This window comes from Bicyclus anynana, chromosome 4 (assembly GCF_947172395.1).
Source record: "Bicyclus anynana chromosome 4, ilBicAnyn1.1, whole genome shotgun sequence".
NCBI classification, from domain to species: domain Eukaryota; kingdom Metazoa; phylum Arthropoda; class Insecta; order Lepidoptera; family Nymphalidae; genus Bicyclus; species Bicyclus anynana.
Window position 1 is genome coordinate 17,317,361 of NC_069086.1, and position 19,891 is coordinate 17,337,251.

The 19,891-nt window shown below is 35.9% G+C and overlaps 2 protein-coding genes across 5 annotated transcripts in view; both read right to left on the reverse strand.

Moving 5' to 3' along the window:
- Positions 1–19,891, reverse strand: part of LOC112053695 (uncharacterized) — a 102,639-nt gene that overhangs the window by 62,279 nt on the left and 20,469 nt on the right. The gene's annotated exons all lie outside the window — the stretch shown is intronic.
- Positions 7,901–13,100, reverse strand: LOC112053697 (cysteine-rich with EGF-like domain protein 2). Of its 3 annotated transcripts, XM_024093191.2 has the most exons (4): positions 12,912–13,092; positions 11,790–12,763; positions 11,196–11,240; positions 9,952–10,086 (listed from the first exon to the last, which is right to left on the reverse strand). In XM_024093191.2, exons 2-3 carry the CDS (start codon positions 12,749–12,751, stop codon positions 11,225–11,227), a joined length of 978 nt encoding a protein of 325 aa, XP_023948959.2. In that variant the 5' UTR covers positions 12,752–12,763; positions 12,912–13,092; the 3' UTR covers positions 9,952–10,086; positions 11,196–11,224. The 3 variants fall into 3 exon arrangements, with proteins under 3 accessions (XP_023948958.2, XP_023948957.2, XP_023948959.2); XM_024093190.2 differs by lacking the exon at positions 11,196–11,240 and having other exon boundaries at positions 7,901–10,086; positions 12,898–13,100; XM_024093189.2 differs by lacking the exon at positions 11,196–11,240 and having other exon boundaries at positions 7,901–10,086; positions 12,912–13,098.

A 19,891-nucleotide genomic window follows, 5' to 3' on the forward strand; every position in this document is an offset into this window, starting at 1 on the left:
CTAACGGATTAGAAAAAAACTCTCCGTAAAAACAATCGTCGTATTTCAAGGAATATTCTGAAAAAAGAATTAGCCAAATCGGTTCAGCTGCTTTCGAGATTTTAGCGATTCATTTTTATAATAAAAGATACTTTATAGTTCACATAAAGATACAGGGGCCCACAGAGGAAAATTGTTTAGGACATCAAATTACCTTAATCCGGCACTGGGTACGCTTGGTACGGCCCTTACACTGCGGTCCTAATAAGGAGAATATAGCAAATACTACAATAAATTAATTAATTAAACAAATGAAAAAACCCGACTGCATGAAGTATAAAAAAACTGAAAAGAAATAAAACAAGCTCAGTCCAGAAGTGCAGAAAGCAAATAGAAAACAGTCGGGACCTTAGATATTGGATAGAATTATTTTCTTCTACATTATTTAATACGTCCCGACTGTTAGTGTCTATAGCGTCTCACAGTAGTCTTGTTATTTTTTTTTTTGTTTCACCTATCTAAGAACACTTGGGTAAGTGAGACAAATCTAACGATATCCTAATTGCGTAAATCCGTTCAGTGGTTTGAAAGATATGAGGTAATAAAGAATATTACATACATACATACATACATATATACATACATACAAGATACGCGCGAAAAACATAACCCTTCTTGCAGTCGGGTAAAAAAAGCTTTCAACTTATCTAACTTGTCATTCAATAAAAAAGGTGTGTTTATTCCAAGTACGCATGTAGATGTTAAGTTAATGATATGCACTAAATGGTAATAACAAGTATTTGCATTGCGATGCGTTATCGAAGCTGTGCGGGGCAAAACGAGTAGCCTGCTTAGAATCTTTGCGGAAGCGAAACGGGTCCAACTGGTTGCCGACTGGCCGATTAGATAATGTTAGATGAGATATTTCTAACCTTCACTTAGATCTAGCTTAGATTTTTCCTGTTTGTTTGGCGAGAATTTGCAAATTCTATGATTGTGAAACTCACGATGACGATTTTCCCTGACCGTTTGAGACACGTGATATTTAATTTCTTAAAATGCACACAACTGAAAAGTTGGAGGTGCGTGTCCCGGACCGAATTCGAACCCACACCCTCCGAAATCGGCCATACCGGCCATGTCTTATATACAAGGTTAAGTTAAAAAAATATTTTTCAAACTCCAAATAATTGCAAATGGATAAAATGGTGAACTTTTGTGATGCAAATTATTTCTAAGAAAGGATGTTGCAATATGTGAGCAAGGTTAAAGAAAGTTATTCAATTGACCTCACGACAAATCAGCATTAGGTAAAGTACAAGGAATACTTACGAAATGAGGACTTGGTTATTTTGATACCTAATGTAATAAAGTAAGTTCACCTTTCACCTGCCATAACTGTTTAACGACTTAACCAATTTTCGTGTAACTTACAGTTTTGTTATGCATATCAAGATCTTTCATTTTGTACCACTCGAGTACCTACATATATTTATAAAATCCTCGATTGTTCATCCCCACATTTACCCCCATGTCTTGTAAACGGCAGAACTGATTTTAATTAAACACGTAAGAAAAGTTTAGCTGAAAACTTTTACCCGTAAACAAAGTCAACAAAATAAAGCAGCGATGCTGCTTTGCAGCAGAAATCAGCATGACAATTCCTGACAAGCCCTCCAACAAAGAGCATTTAACATGCTTTAACCTATTTTTAATTTACCTCGGTATTGGAAACAATAGAGAGTAGACGTAGAAAGGAAATGCATTTGGTTTCCATGCGGCCATGCGTCAACGGTGCGTGCCTCACGCGACATGTCTCATACGACGTGAAAATTTAATTGCACCTATTGTGTTGTAAGGCTAAGGCCAGTGTCAAAGTTAGGAATATACTCTCCCACTAATAAATTCTGCCTCGTTCAGTATTTTACCTATGCGGCTATGGATTGCAAGTCCTTCTTTTTGTCATACTGTTTGGTCAGCGCACTAATGTGCAGTCTCTGCCTGTGCGAATCGCTGGTTGAAAGATTACCCAATAGTCCATTTTTAGTAGACTCAGAAGTGGGTTACCAAAATAAGATGCTCTACCGTGAGTCAACGATTGTCATTCCATGCATCATCGCATACAATGGCCGCCGTGAGCATCGGTCAGTACTTAGAAATGTCTTTCTGCTTAGTTAATAAGTATGCACGGTTTGTATACGTACGAGTACATGGACAAGAAGGGTGCAATCACTGAAGCTCATCTAACTAATAATACTCGTATTAAACTCGTAAATGCACTGCATAGATAGATAGATAGATTTTAACAGACTCAGAGGTGATTACAAAAATAAGAAAACTAATGTCGAACAAAGGTCATTCACAACATTTGTCAGGACAACTTAATTAACAAATCAAACTGTAACCCATATAAGACTCTAGAATGGCAGAGAATGACCTTGAGTGGAGTCACGCACTTGTAAACGTTGTCTGTAGGGTTGAAGACGTCTTTGACAGTTAACTAACACTCCCCTTTCAGTCAAGTCACTCTCCTCGCCCATCCAAGTAACTCATAAAGAATTACACAACAAGAAATGTGGACGGCTCCAACGGCCGTTCTCGCCCACTAATCGCTACACCTCTCTAAATCCCTACTCTTTACGAAACAAGTCGCGCCACCTAGCGTCGGCGCGAGCCAACACGAGATCAAGCGATGTCAAATCCGTCCAAGACTACTATTTCCTACACCATATTATAGAAGTGCCTCTAACAAAGTCTCGAAAGGAAGGCAATGCCGGATTAAAGTAACTTATCCAGGGCTGAAGGGAGGCTGTTAAGACCTTCGTGACGTCTAGAAATACTGTGAGTGCCGTGACTTCCCATCCGGCCACTTCATCATCCGTAAGGGCCACCAGTTCGAATCCCGGCTTCGCGAGTCGGGCCCGGATGTAGTCAATGATCTTCTCCAAGAGCTTCACTACTTCGTTGAGCAAGACTAAAGAGTGTCCGAAGGTCGACCATGAACACGAAGTTCAACTCCTGAGTCAAGCGATGAAATTATCTAAGAAATTTTCAGTAGCAGGTTTTAAAAAAACTGGCGGTGTTTCACCCTCAAAAGGAAATGAAAATCGAACCCAGAACCTCTCGGTTTTATATGCAGAGATTCAAGATCAATCAGCTAGATACGTATCCATTCATTCTATCCGCTTCCATTATTAATACTACTCTTAAATATAACACAATCTTGAGAAAAATCCTTGAGACCAAGTTAAATAACATGCATCTCGTTATTATTCACTTCGACAATAAAGATCGAGTCGGAAACGGGTTTTTTGTATATTTAAGAATCGTAACGAACCGAGCCATTTTTGTTATTAAAACAATGGCGGTCCAAAAATAAGGAGTAAAATAGCCTTAAGAGTTTATCAGATTTATTTACTGTTTTCGTCAAGTTATGAAAGGGCCTTAATTTGAAACACGCCGCACATTGTTCTTCTGAATTGGTTTGAATTATGAGGAGAACGTAGCTCCCCTCAAAATTCTCTCCTCATCCTCAAATTCTTTATGCATCTACCTATCTGTAACCTTTCTAGGTACAAAGAGCTTTTGTAAAGGATTTATTGGCGAATTTGTGTTACGTTGTCGCTTGTTGTGGATTCGTTGGTTTTTCGCAGAGAATAGTCAATAGAATAGTAAATAATCAATTAAATCTATATCTCACTCAGACTAATTAGATAAAGACCTGCCTCGCAAGACATTCTGTCAAAGTATATGATCAACGATCTTATGCGAATATAAACACTGTCTCTATAGAATCGATGTTTTGGTTAAAAACCTCCGTAAAAATACCTTTTTGTGTAGTTAAATGGTGTAAAAAACGAACAAAAACTGCTAGTATAAGATATGTATGAAATCTAAGCTCGTTTTCCTTAGAAAATGGCAGAAAAATTTGTTCGTGAATTTGGGTGCGATACTAGTCCTTATGTGTTTAGTCTGAGATATCTCACAATGTCGCACATAATATAAACGCGAACATTCTCAGGGAAACCGGTGGTGAATCTCGTGCCACGGAGTGCACCAGTGGCGTAGCGTGCCTTGGAGGGGGGATCACATTTTACTAATTTTTGCTTTAACACGTAAGGGGGCCCTGTAGTCCGGGTGCACTTTAAGCCGTCGATTCCGGGTATTGTCAATAATCTGATTGGTCGTTAAAAAAGTTTAACACTAACCCAAGCCCACCAGGCACGTGGTCTTATTGAATGGTGAGTGGCTAGCATATAAGCACCATATCCCCTCTTCTAAAAGGATAGAGGTCTGGCCCTGTGCACAAGGTTTTTAACCAGGGAAAGCATTATAAATACAAATTGTACAAAATGAAAAATTCTTTCTCCAATACAAGTTCATAAAGATGAGTGTTATTGAACCGAGCTCAAAGTAAACTTTTTTGGACGAAATCCTTACCTTAAAAGTACCAAGTTCTTTATGTAGGTAGGTCACCAAATGTAGATACTAAGTAGGTGGCGCCGAATAGTTTGCAGAGGCGATCAAACTCAAATACCACTGGATTTACATAATAGACCGACATACCTATTACGCAATTGTGTGGGTGATTGACAACTAGACCTACATACATGCTCATATATAAAGCATAAATCATAAACAAAAATAGATCTTGTATTCTTCACTTTAAAGTCCAAAATAAAATGAACTTTTCAGCCAATAACATGCTAAGTAATGTCTAAGTAACACGCTTAAAGCGAAATGGTAATGTAGTTTTTTTGTATGATCATTGACATGCTTTTTTATGTTAGTTACATGCAAAATTTCGTTTAGCTTGGCGCATCAAGTAAAAACTATGAGAAAAAATGGGATGACGACCTCCGTGGCGCAGTGGTAGGCGCGGTGGATATACAAGACGGAGGTCCTGGGTTCGATCCCCGGCTGGGCAGATTGAGATTTTCTTAATTTGTCCAGGTCTGGCTGGTGGGAGGCTTCGGCCGTGGCTAGTTACCACCCTACCGGCAAAGACGTACCGTCAAGCGATTTAGCGTTCCGGTACGATGCCGTGTAGAAACCGAAATGGCTGTGGATTTTCATCCTCCTCCTAACAAGTTAGCCCGCTTCCATCTTAGACTGCATCATCACTTACCATCAGGTGAGATTGTAGTCAAGGGCTAACTTGTATAGAATAAAAAAAAAGGATAAGTATCTACATCTAGGTATAACCTAGAATAAGTTATACTTATGATACAATATCATCAAAAATACCCAATAAGTTTTGTTTAATTAGGTACGCTATAGGTAGACGTTGTAGGTAAATCAATTTAGACTTTAGATTTTAGATCATCAATAATATCAGAGGCTTCAAAAAAAGAACATTGTGTGTGTTATTTGTTAGCAATTTCAGCTTTTTTTGTTTTTTAAAGTAATAAATGTGTTAAAACCGTGTCCAACATTTCCCATTGGGTCTTTTTGCCTTTTATACATAGTGTCACCGGAAAACCTTACACTACATACTACATACTTACAATAATTTATTAAGAGTCTGTTTTCGATGTATATACATTCGCTGAGGCGTTAAAATCGACTGAGGCAAATTCGCAGGGCGATCTATAATGTTCCAAATATGAAAATTCCTATTCTGCAACTACAGTTAGTTAGGTGTATAACTCGACAATAAGATGCGGAAATCAGAAATCTCTCTATCAGTCGTGTTTAGACAGAGAGAGGTAGAGACAAATTCAGAATTAACATATCTCTCTCTATCGTGTTAGGTTAGATAAATCTCTCTAAGTTATAAAAACATGGTAACAAAATAGCACTACAACAATAATCAATGCAAAATCATAATTCATATATTTAAATTAGGCTTAGTTTAGAAGCACATTGTTGTTGTGGTGATAATTAAAATCGAAAACTTAAAATTAAAGTTACGAGTTTTAAAGTTAAATCTCATAACTTAGAACAATTCCAATGACGTGTCAAACATGAAACCGTGTCACGGTCGTGACATAATGCCTGACATGTTACATGTACAGTCCAACGATATATTATACTAGAGATAGGGCACTAGCGCATCAAAACTGAGGCGGACAAATGTGCATAATTGTCTTAATTTCATTTAGACGCTTATTATAAAACGAAAGTTATCTATACAAATAATACCTAAATATTGTCTACGATGTCGAGTTGTGTTTTCAGGAAGTGTAAAAACTATATATACCTACCTACTTAAATCTATACTTATAAAAAATCTGTAGTTATTAATGGTCTAAGCTATAGAGAGATTAATTCTGTACATGAAATATATTTCCAAAATAACTATCAGGGGGTGATTAGTGATCGATACTGATGCCAAAAATGCAATCAGTAAAATTTATGTCTGTCTGTCTGTATGTATGTCCGTTATAGAAACAAAAACTACTCGACGGATTTTAACGAAACTTGGTACAATTATTTTTCACACTCCTGGGCAGGTTATAGTATAATTTTCATCACGCTACAATCAATATGAGCAGAGCAATGAAGGGAAATGTTGGGAAAACGGGAGAAGTTATTCCATATTTTAAGCTTCCGTCGCGTGTGCAGCCTTATTGGGTAGGGTAGGGGTAGCGGTAGGGTAGGGTAGGAGTAGTTTTTCACATCGACTTTCACGCGGACGAAGTTGCGGGCGTCCGGTAGTATATAATATACTTAATGTAAACACAAATTGTGCATGTGTGCGTGCATGATCAGTGGAGAAGCTAAATTCGGATCACTTTTTTGCGGTGATTTTGTAGGCGTGCAACATATCTATAGTATAAAATATCATTGTATGAGTCCAAGACCAAACTCAGTATGCAGGTATAGTGCGTTGAACTAAAGTCCTGCAAGGCCAGACCTCCCTCATTTTATAATAGCTGAAAGTCTCGCTGTAGCATGCCCCCACCATAGGTAAGTATGGTGGGCAAATATGGAGTTTAGACTGTGGTCTTTTGGGGGTAGCATAGCAGTCCAGAGTCCAGAACTTCAATCGTCCAAGTCCAAGCAACCTCTGCCTACGATTCGAGGGGTGTAGGTTTGAATCCGGTCCGGTCCATGCACCTCCAACTTTTCAGTTGTGTGCATTTTAAGAAATTTACTATCACGTGTCTCAAACGGTGAAGGAAAACATCGTGAGGAAACCTGCATACCTAAGAATTTTCGTATTCTCTACGTGTGTGAAGTCTGTCAATACGCATTGGGCCAGCGTGGTGGACTATCGGCTGCAGCTATTAATTGCTAATGATGGCATCTTTGACAGTATAATGGGAATAGTGATGATGACAGTTTTTTAAATTGTATATAAATTAAGAGTATACTAATAGTAAAGCAATTTTGTAAAAGTAACAGTGTATCTGCGATCATTACTTTCAGAGCTACAGAGATTTAAAGGGTCAGATTTGCGGCGCTGCCGCGGATCCCTGAAAAACGCTCCATACAAAATGGCACGATTTAGTGACGTCGTTGACTTGCTGATCGTTTGGTTTGCATGGGCATTCAAACAAAATTACTAATATCTTTGTTATTTGTGCGTTTATGTTTATAGTTCATTTATTGAAAAATGTCACATTTAATGTAAGGAAGCTAAAACTGATTGAATTTTCATCTAATTACGATAAAAAAAAATTTAATGGATTTTGAAATTTTATAATCTTATTTATTTTGCAAATATCCAGTCAATCTTTGCTTTTTATGTATAAATTAGTTAACATTGACCTTATTTACCCGAATGTATCATAGAAATCAATATATTCATCATCCCCATTAGTTACGGCCAAGCCTCCCACTTGAACAAAAGTGTGCCTATTTAAACTCTCGCACCGTGTCCGAAATTAATAACATATCGAAGATTAAAAGGGTCTGTATAAAACTCAATTTTTTTTTATAAGGCTTTGTACACAAGACGAATAAAAAACAAAAAAAAGGTACATAGGTATGCAATTTATTTCAATGATTTTGTCTAGTACACAATTTTAATAAAACAAAATAAAAAACTAAAAAATACAATTATCAATATGACACTTAATTACATATTATATCTTATTATTCTATTTAAATTACTGGTATCTTGATTAATATCGCAATTCCAATTTTAAAGTAATCATCATCAAAAATTACAAATTCATACTAAATCAAATCGCAACTGCACTGAACAATAGATTTATATTATAATTATCTATTTGAATTAATAAACGATCATAAAGCGAAAATTAAATACTATTAAAAACTAAATAGGAATCATAAAATTATCACCTGCTGACAAAAACATAATTTAATTATGTATTTTCATTAAATTAATTATTATACCTAACAATAAATTATTTAATTATGTATTTTCATTAAATTAATCATAACAAGAAAAATAATCAATGTGGGTACTTTTCGCATGTATCTTCTAAATCATCTTATAAATTACCCTAATTTTTAATTATTTTATGTAAATAACCAGGTGACCAGGCAAACGTTCTGTCATATAAATTTCTTTCATAGAAAAATACAAATAACACGAATACAAATGGGGGGAGGTAGAAGGGTGAAAAATACTTTATGCCCTATTCTCAAACACAAAGAAATTCATTAAAATAGGTCCAGCCCTTACAGTAGAGGGTGACCATAAAAACAGTTACAGAAGATTTTTATTCATATGTATTTTTGGTGAGATTTACTTAGCATAACCATTCTAAGGTAGGTAATAGGTAAGTATTCCACGTTGAATAAGCAGGTCGCCCTCCAAATTATATCATGACTAGCTGACGCCGCGCGGTTTCGCCCGCGTGGTTCCCGTTCCCGTAGGGATACGGGGATAATATATAGACTATAGCTTTCCTTGGTAAACGGGCTATCTAACACTGAAAGAATTTTTCAAATCGGACCAGTAGTTCCCGAGATTAGCGCGTTCAATCAAACAAACAAACAAACAAACTCTTTAGCTTTATAATATTAGTATAGATTATATAAAAATAAATAAAAACCACAGGAACTTTTCCATGACACAAACATGATTTCTAAATAATAATATTAATGGATACGTCCCAAAATGCTTTGTGCAAAAATCTTGAGCTGTTTAAGTTTTTTTTTACAATTAATACATATAAATGATTACCTAAATCAAAATTGAAGTCACAAAAAAGAACCTAAGAATTCCCTGTTTTTCCGATTACCCCAGTCAAGAAAGACAGTCAACTTCCCTATCAATCATGTACCTCAACGATATTTTATTAAAGAGTATAAAATATTTCATATACAAAAAATATTATACAAGATTAGTTTTTTTTTGGATTTTGTAGAAAAAGTTTAATTTATAACAAAATTTATATAACGAAACAAATATTGATAAGTATTAAAAACCGAGTCAAGTGCGTGTCGGGCCACGCGCAGTTAGGGTTCCGTAGATTAAATTTTAAAGTTCAAACTCATAAAATGCAAAAATACTGATAGTGATACACACTATCACTATCACACACTATGAGATAGACGAGAAAAAAAATCTTTTTTACTTTACTTTTTACCATCTTATATAAGTGATTCATATTCACCCGTGCTAAATTCTAGGTTTCTAGTTTTAACAGGCTTAGCTATCTCACTAACATCTTTATCTTTTTAATTACCAACGGAATTAATATGCAATTTTCGAGTTCCATTTACGTTTTTTAAGTTGGTCGACTGTAATGCTACTTAGGTGTTACAGTTTTCCTTGTTATTAATTATTTTTTTCATTCACACTTATTTACATATAACCATTTAACCGTTTAGTAGAGGGTGAGGAAATGTCCAAAACTCTCTCAACTCTAACAAAAAATAACACTTAATAGATCAGACGGACATGGCAAAAATACAAGGCTTCCTTGTTGACTACGGAACCCTAAATACATGATAAGTCTTACACTTGTTTCATATTTTTACATTTAAACATAGACTTAAGTACGAAGAAGCTGAAACAAGTCAAAGTCGGTAAGATTCACAAGTCCTTGATGTCCATTTATCATGCAGTAGTACTCCGCACCCATTATGTATGACATAACCATGACACCAACTATGCTGGCGAGTGACGTCGACTTGGTCATCAGTATTGCAATAGTTATGAGCAAACCGATGTATGTAAAGTACCTAAAAAACCAAACAAATATTTTAACACATTATTCATAAATCCTATGAACTTGGAATCCTATGAACAAATACCACAACACGAGAATTTTATTATATTAAGTATCCCCATAGTTATGAAAATTCTCTACTGAAAGGCTTCTTCTTCTTTCTTTTGGCTGTTTCTGCACTAAGCCATTTGATTGGCAATTGTATGTGGGTCCCTTGGTGTAGGTCGCTGCTGGATTCATCTAGCCAAGCTCGCTCCAGAAGGAAAGACTGAAGTCTTATAACTTTACATATAATATACCAGGTTCATTCATATTCCCATGGGAATACAGGGATAAATTTATATGGTGGCCTATAACACCAGGGATAGTCCAGCCTCCCAACAATGAAAGAATTTTCCAAATCGATTCAGTAGTTTCGGAGCCTATTCAAAGTAAACAAACATCAAAAAAGCAAATCTTTCTTCTTTATAATGCAAGTAGAATAGATAAACATATATTATGGAGCATAGAGCATAGAAAGTTTTATCACCAAAAAGCTATGGTACCCTTTGCTAAATTAGTAAAGTATTACTAGTCATCTTAAATTACAATAACATTAACATATTATTACAGAATACAAGACAGTTTAATGAATGAATGACGGCCGCATGGCGCAGTGGGTAGTGACCCTGCTTTCTGCATCCGCGGCCGTGGGTTCGATTCCCACAACTGGAAAATATTTGTGTGTTGAGCATGTGTGTTTTCCAGTGTCTGTGTGTATTTATACATTATACATATAAGTATTTATATGTAGTATATAATTGTATATTAATATTATAATATCAACTATCTTAGCACCCATAACACAAGCTACTCTGTATGCTTACTTTGGGGCTAGATAGGGATGTGTATTGTTGAAGTATATTATTTATTTAAAAAAAAAAAAAAAAATGAGAAAAGAATGAGTGAGTTTATAAATTGCAGGTAAAAAAAATATTAACACTAATACAAGTTAACGAACAATACCTATATATACAAGCAATTACTTTGATTTTTACTATACATAATATATGCATTGATTAAACAATTAATATTGTTAGTAAAGGTCCACCACCAATAAATTTAACAATATTATTTTGTTACCTATTAATTCAATAATCACAGTGAGGCATTCACAACTCTTCATTTCTGTAAGAAATCATAAATAGGGTAAATGGTAAAGCACATTCAACAAAATACTCAATTTTTAGTTTTATTTTAATTAATACAGTCAATCTCTTCCACTAGTGCTAACATGCAACCAATGAGATAATCTTGTGAATAGAAATAGACAAATTTCAAATTCAACATTTTGTTTATTTCTTTTCACTTGGTATCATGTTAGCACTACAGGACGTCTGGTTGACCTTGGATATACTGATAAGATGACAGATCAAGAATGTGTGTGTGGCAGTTTTACACACAAATGTACTGTCTGTCTACTGTTTACTGTCAAAGCACAAAAATAAGCAAAAAAAAATCGAAAATTAAAGCCATATTGTCTTCAGAAAGTAGGCAAACTATAAAATCATGGGCAAATTGAACAAGCACTTGTGTGTATTTTAAAATGTTCCTCTAAATAATATTATTAAACTTTTTGAATATTAAAAATATAACTCAAAAATAATTCAACTCACGATTTGTAAAAGTCAAAAATCATCCTTAAGCACCTCAATCAAAATCACTATCACACATTACCTGGTTGTGGCTGATATATCTCCGACATCCTCGGCTTTGCTCTCAATCACACAATACTCTCCATCCCGGATGTATCCTGGAGCACACTTCTTGCACATATCCGGTCCCACACCATGACAACCTTCGCACGCCTTATCACAATTCATACAAGCGAATGATCCAAGAGAGTTCAAACAAATCTGGTCCTCAGTACAAGTCTTATCGTCTTCACATTCATTTATATCGAGACATCCAACACTTGTGTCAAATATGAAGCCTGGTTTGCAAGCGACACAGTCTTTAGGTGTACCACCTTGACAACCGCCCAGGCAGGCCACATGGCATTCGGAACAAAGCATTTTGTTATCGTCTTTATATGACAGGAAGTACCCATCGGCACATTGGTCACAATTTTCACCATAGTAACCAGTATCGCAAAGACAGGTGCCGTTTCCTTTACGAGTGCCTTCGCCTCGGCATTTTCCATTTCCACTGCACAGATTACTGTGATCACCCAAACAAGGCTTGCAATCCTTCCCAAAATGGTTCTTAGGACAACAAAACTTAAGTTTATCAATACAAATGTAAGAGTATAAATCCTCAGACTCATCTGGATTCTGTGCCCACCATTCCTCTATAAAATCTTCCGCCTTATTCGCCACATGATGGCACTGTATGCCATATTTACTCTCATCCTTACATATACCTTCCTGTATGTCAACTAACCGAATCTCACTGCGTTTGTAAGTCTTTTTGAGTTTCTCTTCCTCCCAGGCCGCGTCTCCGCCCTCGTACTTTCCCCTGGAGGTTCTCTCGAGACCCTTTTTAAACGATTCGACGAATATTTTACAGGACATACACTCGCCTATATTCTTCGGCGCGTTTAGTAAAGCGGGACTGATAGCCGGCGGCTGCACGGAACAAAATACCGTAGACAATGTAATAAACCATATATTTAACTTGACCAATTTGTTCAATTCCATGTTGCGACTAACCTAAAATTAAGAAAATAAGCTCAAATATTACCAGCTTATGAATTTTTATTCATAAATCAGACTAATTAGACACGAAATCACAAACAGATTTGCATGCGCCACAAAAGTCCTTTTGTAAAAACACTGAAACTTACGCACAAACACGCACCTTTTAAATAAATATAATAACTATTATATCACGCAACAGGATTCAATGTAATGCTTTTAATTTAGAAATCTTTGGTAATTTAAACCTGCGAAATACTGACGTGTTTTTTTCGGACTCGCGTATTTGTCAAGTCAATCAAATGCGCTATATAACTCCATTTGAGTTTGACTTTGACAGCTGTGGTTGTAATGACAGTGACGTGCGCGATTTAACTTAACAGCCGCGATTGGCTAAAACAGTGAACAGTCATTCAAGGTCTAACGCTCCATTCTACGATATTTCAGTATTGGAGCGTACATTTATTTGTAGTTTCATAAAAATATATTTATTGATTGGTGGAGATTTGAATTATGTTGCCTGTTCTTGTACCGAATCGTAAATCTATGCTCTTTCCCGCTACTTCACAATTTCCCAAAATCGCGATCAGATGTTACAAAAACAAAATATTGAATAGAAGCACACGTTACATTGCGGAAGTTCATTGATAGAGAATAATTACGTCGAGGTTTCGGAGTAAAACGTACTAGACGATTTTCTGTCGGATCAGAGTTACATTGTCGTTTGGATTCGTTGGTATTTCGCGGAGAACAGCATTAAGTATATTAGAAATTTGAAAAATAATAATAATCCCAAAATGGCAATAACCCAGAATATAATATGCTCCACAATGTGTTAAGTATCCCGTACCTACCAAATCCAATGAAAATGTACATAAATTATCCAATGCCTATTTGTTACTTATTTAGTTTAGGTACTGGCGTAACTTTAGACATTTGAACTTGAACCACCATCCTACTTACATAAGGAAGGCGGATAATGGTTGACCCTATTATTAACAAACTTAATTGGAGCGGCGAGGCGTGGAGGGTTAAGTTCCATATTCCTCTGTAGAAAGGAAGGGAAGTCTACTACCTATGTAGTGGGGTGTTTCATTCAATTCATCACCTTCGACAACTTTCCGTAAACAGCTATAGCCTCCTACTCACAACGCCTCTGTGCCATGACATTATACAAACAACTTTTGCAATATTTTTAGTCAAAAGCTAAAAAGACTGCCTCGTTGCAGTCTGACTTAGAGAAAATAATAATACATCTGTTGGATACCTACTTATGATAGTTAGCAAAACGTTCCAATAAGGAAATTGTAAGAGAGTGTCCATTTAAGATGTACGGAAGAGCGACCATATATCTCCAATAGCTATGGATCATGAATTTATGGTTCGGAATAGAAAATATTGGGTTTTTCTTTCTTAAAACAAAATTCTCAGTCGCTGCTCGGAGCTATGTAAGTTGTCTTACACCTTGGTCCTGTCTAAAGTTCATTCCTATATAACACATTCCATAATTAGCTAGTTCCATTATATTTGTATGCATGCTTGAACTTTTTTTTTCATTATGGCTAAACTACGAGTTTGTGCATTTAGCCAGTCCTCAAGTTTTTTTAACCAATAATTCATTTTCATTCTGTAGCAAATAATTTGCCTTAGAGCTGTGGTCAAATACAGACGGTCGACTACGATTTTCCCGTCAAACTCCGTGAACTTGATAATATAAAGGAACGCAATTTAAAAAAAAAAAAAAAAACAACACGCACCGTTCAGAAAAGTATGTATGTAGTAAAGTATTCCACATGTAAGCAAGCAAGATGTACAGGGCGTGTCTAAAATGAAAAACGATCGATAATACGCAATTCGAATCGCAAGATCGATATCTTATTGTGCGAATGATGTAGAATATAAAGCTTGCGAAGCCAATCATCAGTCATACATTCGCAATCGGTTTTGTAATCATGACATTTTAAAAGAGCCTTTAATTTTGCGGCATATTAAAGGTCAGGTATGTAGGTAGAGGCTTTGAACATATATCGATTGGCTTCGAATTGTCAGCACATTATATTAAAATGATGCTTCCCAAAAAAAAAAGTTTTTAACTCTACGCTAATTACTTACTCTACCCTACTGTACCTATGTATACTTACTGATTTTTAACGCAGTAGACATACAAAATATATCAAACATATAAGGGGTGTTAAAAGTTTGTCTTGTCTGTCTTTGTGTCTGTGATATATATGTTTACCCATTGTGTTTACCTATACTCCGCGCCGAGAAACTAGTCCCGTAGACGCGGCGCTAATGTCTTGATTACGCTCATCTCCATGAAGGCGCTGTTAATTTTAGTCAAGGTTTTAGCTGCGCGACTTATTTTCGTGGCGCGGAGTCTATTTGACTATGTGGCATCGTATCGTAGCTTGTAAATTGTTGTAAGCCAATATAATGATTCTTAAATGACGTGAAGAATTTCTGACATAAATGAATAGCGTCGTTATGTAAGACTAGCTGACGCCGCGCGGTTTCATCCGCGTGGTTCCCTTTCTCGTAGGAAGACAGGGAAAATATATAGCCTTCCTCAAAAAATGGGCTATCTAACACTGTAAGAATTTTTCAAATTGGACCAGTAGTTCCTGAGATTAGCGCGTTCAATCAAACAAACAAATAAACAAGCTCTTTAGGTTTATAATATTAGTTTAAAGGGGAATGTCCACCAGCCCATACAACGTTGGCCCAAGAAACCCAGTTACGCCCCCCCATAAAAGTATATGGAGATGATAATATAATATATAGGTAAACTAATAATGTCGGGTGATTTTTTATTTTAGTTTGTATAATTTGCCGACTCTTCTCAGAAGAACCTGCCCCTGGTAGTAGAACTTTTAGTAAACTAGACACTTTATAAAATAAATGAATTTTGATTTTGGAAACTACATAATTTTGATTTTGGAAACTACATAATTTTGATTTTATTTTAAAAATATGATGGTGTACTGAGGTGTAGCAAAGTAAATGCCAAGTAAACTCTTTGTTGCGGTGAAAGCAGGAAGTTATGCAAGTGTGGTGCCGACGTAATTACGCGCCGCAGTGCAGCGAGCTTCTATTGTCAAGCCGCGGAGCTATTTTATTGTTTCCTAAGACCCTATTGGTTATAAAATGAGAAAAGTATCATAATCCATGCGGCGTCTTTACCTACGGTGAAGGGGGTGGGATTTGGGGGGCGACGGATTTGAGGGGCGCCGACCGTTTTTTTTTTATTCTGTACAAGTTAGCCCTTGACTACAATCTAAACTGATGGTAAGTGATGATGCAATCTAAGATGGAAGCGGGCTAACTTGTTAGGAGTAGAATGACAATCCACACCACTTTCGGTTTCTACACGACATCGTACCGGAACGCTAAATCGCTTGGCGGTAAGTCTTTGTCGGTAAGGTGGTAACTAGCCACGGCCGAAGCCTCCCACCAGCCAGACCTGGACAAATTAAGAAAACCTCAATCAGCCCAGCCGGGGACGAACCCAGGACCTCCGTCTTGTAAGTCCACTTCGCATACCACTGCGCCACAGAGGCCGTCAAAAATTACTTGCTAACATTTTTGTACGTTTTATATTTTTATCACGCGTTTGTTAGAGGGCGCTAGGTAATAATTGCACCCAGGCGCAACATATTTTAGAGACGCCTCTGAATCCATGGTTATATGATCAGCCTAAATTAACGGGCCTCTACAGTTCTAGGACTCTCTCTTTATAAGAAACAGGATATGGAGCTTAGACACACCACGCTTCCCCATAGCGGGTTGGCGGGCTTAGGGCGATAATTTTTAATGTCAAATTAATTAACGACCACTATCAGTTCCTCCGATCTTAGAAAAAGAAAAACTCAGTAGGTATCTAATATATACTGACCCAGAATTTGAATTTTGAACCCTGGACCACTACACAGATTAATTAGTGAGAATAGCGGATAACGCAAGGTATGTAAATAAAATCGTGTAAAAACGTCTTAAATATGGACTAGAATATTCGTTAAATACAAAAAGTGTAAAACACCAGCCCGCAGGAGCTTACTATTGTATTAATAAGATAAACCATCAACAAAAATAGAATAGTAAAACTGAGCATGCTCAAAATGCTCGATGCATGCTCAGTTTTATTTTATTGTACGCGCAATGCAAAAGATACAGAATGTTTTCCAACAAGTAACAAACAACTCTCGGCTCTAGCCAACTGGTGCAAACGGTACTAATTAGTCTAGGAGACCACCTACACAATCTATACTTATAATAAATCTGTAGAGAGGTCAATTCTGTGCATGAAATATATTTCCAAAATAACTATCAGGGGGTGGTTAGTGATCGATACTGATGCCAAAAATGCAATCAGTAAAATTTTTGTCTGTCAGTCTGTCTGTCTGTATGTTCGTTATACAAACAAAAACTACTCGACGGATTTTAACTAAACTTAGTACAATTATTGTTCATACTCCTGAGCAGGTTATAGTATACTTTTCATCACGCTACGATCATTGAAGGGAGAGCAGAGCAGGGCAGTGAAGGGAAATGTTGGGAAAACGGGAGAAGTTACTCCATTAATACAGCTAAGGGCTAGAGTTAAGAGGTCTAAGGCCGGATGAAGTCGCGGGCGTTTGCTAGTATACCATAACAATGCTTGTTTTATAGACTTCGAGGTTGAAATTACTTCTTGGATATCAATATTTTTTAATGCAACCACTTTGATCGAGATATTTTTATTTGGATGGATATCTTCTGATCTGAAAAACTAGTATTTAGAAAATATTTTGCCACAAAATAACTGTTGCAAATAAATTAACTAAGTTTAAGAACGTCTTCAAATAATACATTAACGTATTTTCTTATTGAAACATGCATGAATTTGCTTCAATGGCATAAGGACAACATCGTGAGGAAACCTGGCAAGCGATACTGTTAAATGCATATCGTCCAATAGTACGCACATGGCTAGCATGGTAACACTAGTACAGTAGTAAGCTCAATGACAGGTTTATGTGATGGGTGATATGTATAATATTTTATATCTATGTTCAATATGGTAGGAGATAGCAAATGTCTTTTGTAAAAGCACTCGTACTTGGTTATCTCTCATGATTTTATCTTTAATAACATGCTTATTTAAACCAGTAATTTTGTTACTATTCGGATTAAGAAAGCTAATTTAGATGCATGTAACTTACAAGTTTTTCCGTTTACAAGAAAATTTGTCTAATAAAAAAAAGTTAGAAATACATACCGAGGATATTTCCACCCAGTTCTACAGATTCACATTCGATTAACCAAGAATATTTATAAAATATTCTATTGCGAAATATTACAATGGGCTCTTGCACTACATTTCTATCGCCGCGTTTGGTATGTGAAGGGATAGGGCTAACCGCAGTTTATACGGTCCATTTAAAATGCGGCGCTATAACGCGAGAGAAAAATATTATCATAATCCATGACCAGTGACCTCTACTTACGGGCAAAGAGGATAATAAACACTTCGTTCTAATTTTAAATAAGTATTCATACTGAAAACAATAAGGCTCTCTTTACACTATCATTTTTCTACCGATACCGATTCATTCAACGCGACAGAATGCGATGCACCATCAAAAGTATGCAAATTCTCTAAAAATATTGTATTATCGTAACTTGTGTTTCTATTCGATTTTTCTTCTATTATATTTTGAGAACAGAAAGCTTTTCTTTGGATGAAAGCGTCATTACCTATTTTCTGTTCCACTAACAACATGTTTGTAAAATATCATTATATTGAGTAGCTAAGGCTTGTAAACGTAACAAACAAAGGAAAAAACTTAAATCTCAAAGGAGATGGTTCAAAATTTTATGGAACTATTTTTGATTATACAAATCTACGAATTTACTTTATTTTTTTTCGAAATAATATTCGTTCTCTCCCAAGAAATGTAACACTAATATGGGTAATAATGGCGGATTTATGACGTTTTCAATGCAGTAGTCGATTTGACGTTTGCTGTCAATCGTCATGTCATAGCTGCTATAAGTATCTTTATATAACTCAAAAACTTGGGTTTAAATTTTATATTTATTTCTTTTTATTTAGTGACATTTATTCACTTATTTATATTTTAATAAAAAAATGTATTTTTAAAATTTTAATGATACGGGGTACAAGAGTGGACTTGAAATGGACCATCACCTTTTTTACTTTTAAAATGTGTGTTAAAAAGTGTTCTACAATGTACCGTGAGATTTAAAATAGACTGTATATCTAGAGATAAAACAGACGTGCTTAATTACAAAACGAAGTACATAGACACTCTGGTAACAATTTCTGCCATAGTTAACAACTGCATTATAATAATTGAGTGTGTAGTTGTTAGCACAATGGCTTTTTTACGTGTCGCTACAAATTAATCTCCTATTTATAAACCTGCCTAGAATTGCCTATAAAAAGGGAATTAGGACCGAGTTTACATAGCTCATCCTCGCTTCGCAGAACTGGTGGAAAGCACACGTAAGACACTGTGAAATAAAAAGTCTTTTTGACAATATTTTGTCGAGCGTGCTACGTGATTGTCGCAGAACCGATAAGATACTTACGAGTACATACATTTGTAGGAAGCCAATGTCAATTAATTAAATTTTGGTTTAAAACTTTACATAATGCTTGACAGAGCAAGTACATGACTAGATGGCCCACCTAATGTGAGTGTAACGTAACAAAACCTTGAAGCACATGACAAGAAAATACCTGTCAACCAGTGTATTATGTTTTAGTACCTAGTGACTAGTGATATAACTTGTAATAAAGCTGGTCTGTGAAAGTACCACCATACATATTTCAGTCAAGGAGCATTGCTCTCTTAGAATTTTAAGGGAATGGTTGCCTGTGTAATTATAAGCAAATGAGGCTTAACATCTAGGCCTAAAATTTACGGACATAGGGCAGCACATTTTAGATCGTGTGTATGTTTTCAAAACGTTGCTCTACCAAATGCGAGGAATTACCACTGAACATCAGAAGGCCTGATATGCGACCTTAACGACTTATCTTGAGAAGATACTAGTAAATAAACAAATGTCAGCCAATAGCTGCGTAACCGGAAATATTGCTATCTTTTTAATTGTGTTGTGGCGTAAGAGATGGTA

Coding starts and splice junctions, on each gene's coding strand:
- LOC112053697 (XM_024093190.2), bottom strand. CDS start 12,751: ATGGAATTGAACAAATTGGTCAAGTTAAATATATGGTTTATTACATTG. Junction 10,087..11,789: donor GATATATCAGCCACAACCAG/GTAATGTGTGAT, acceptor TTGGTTTTTTAG/GTACTTTACATACATCGGTT.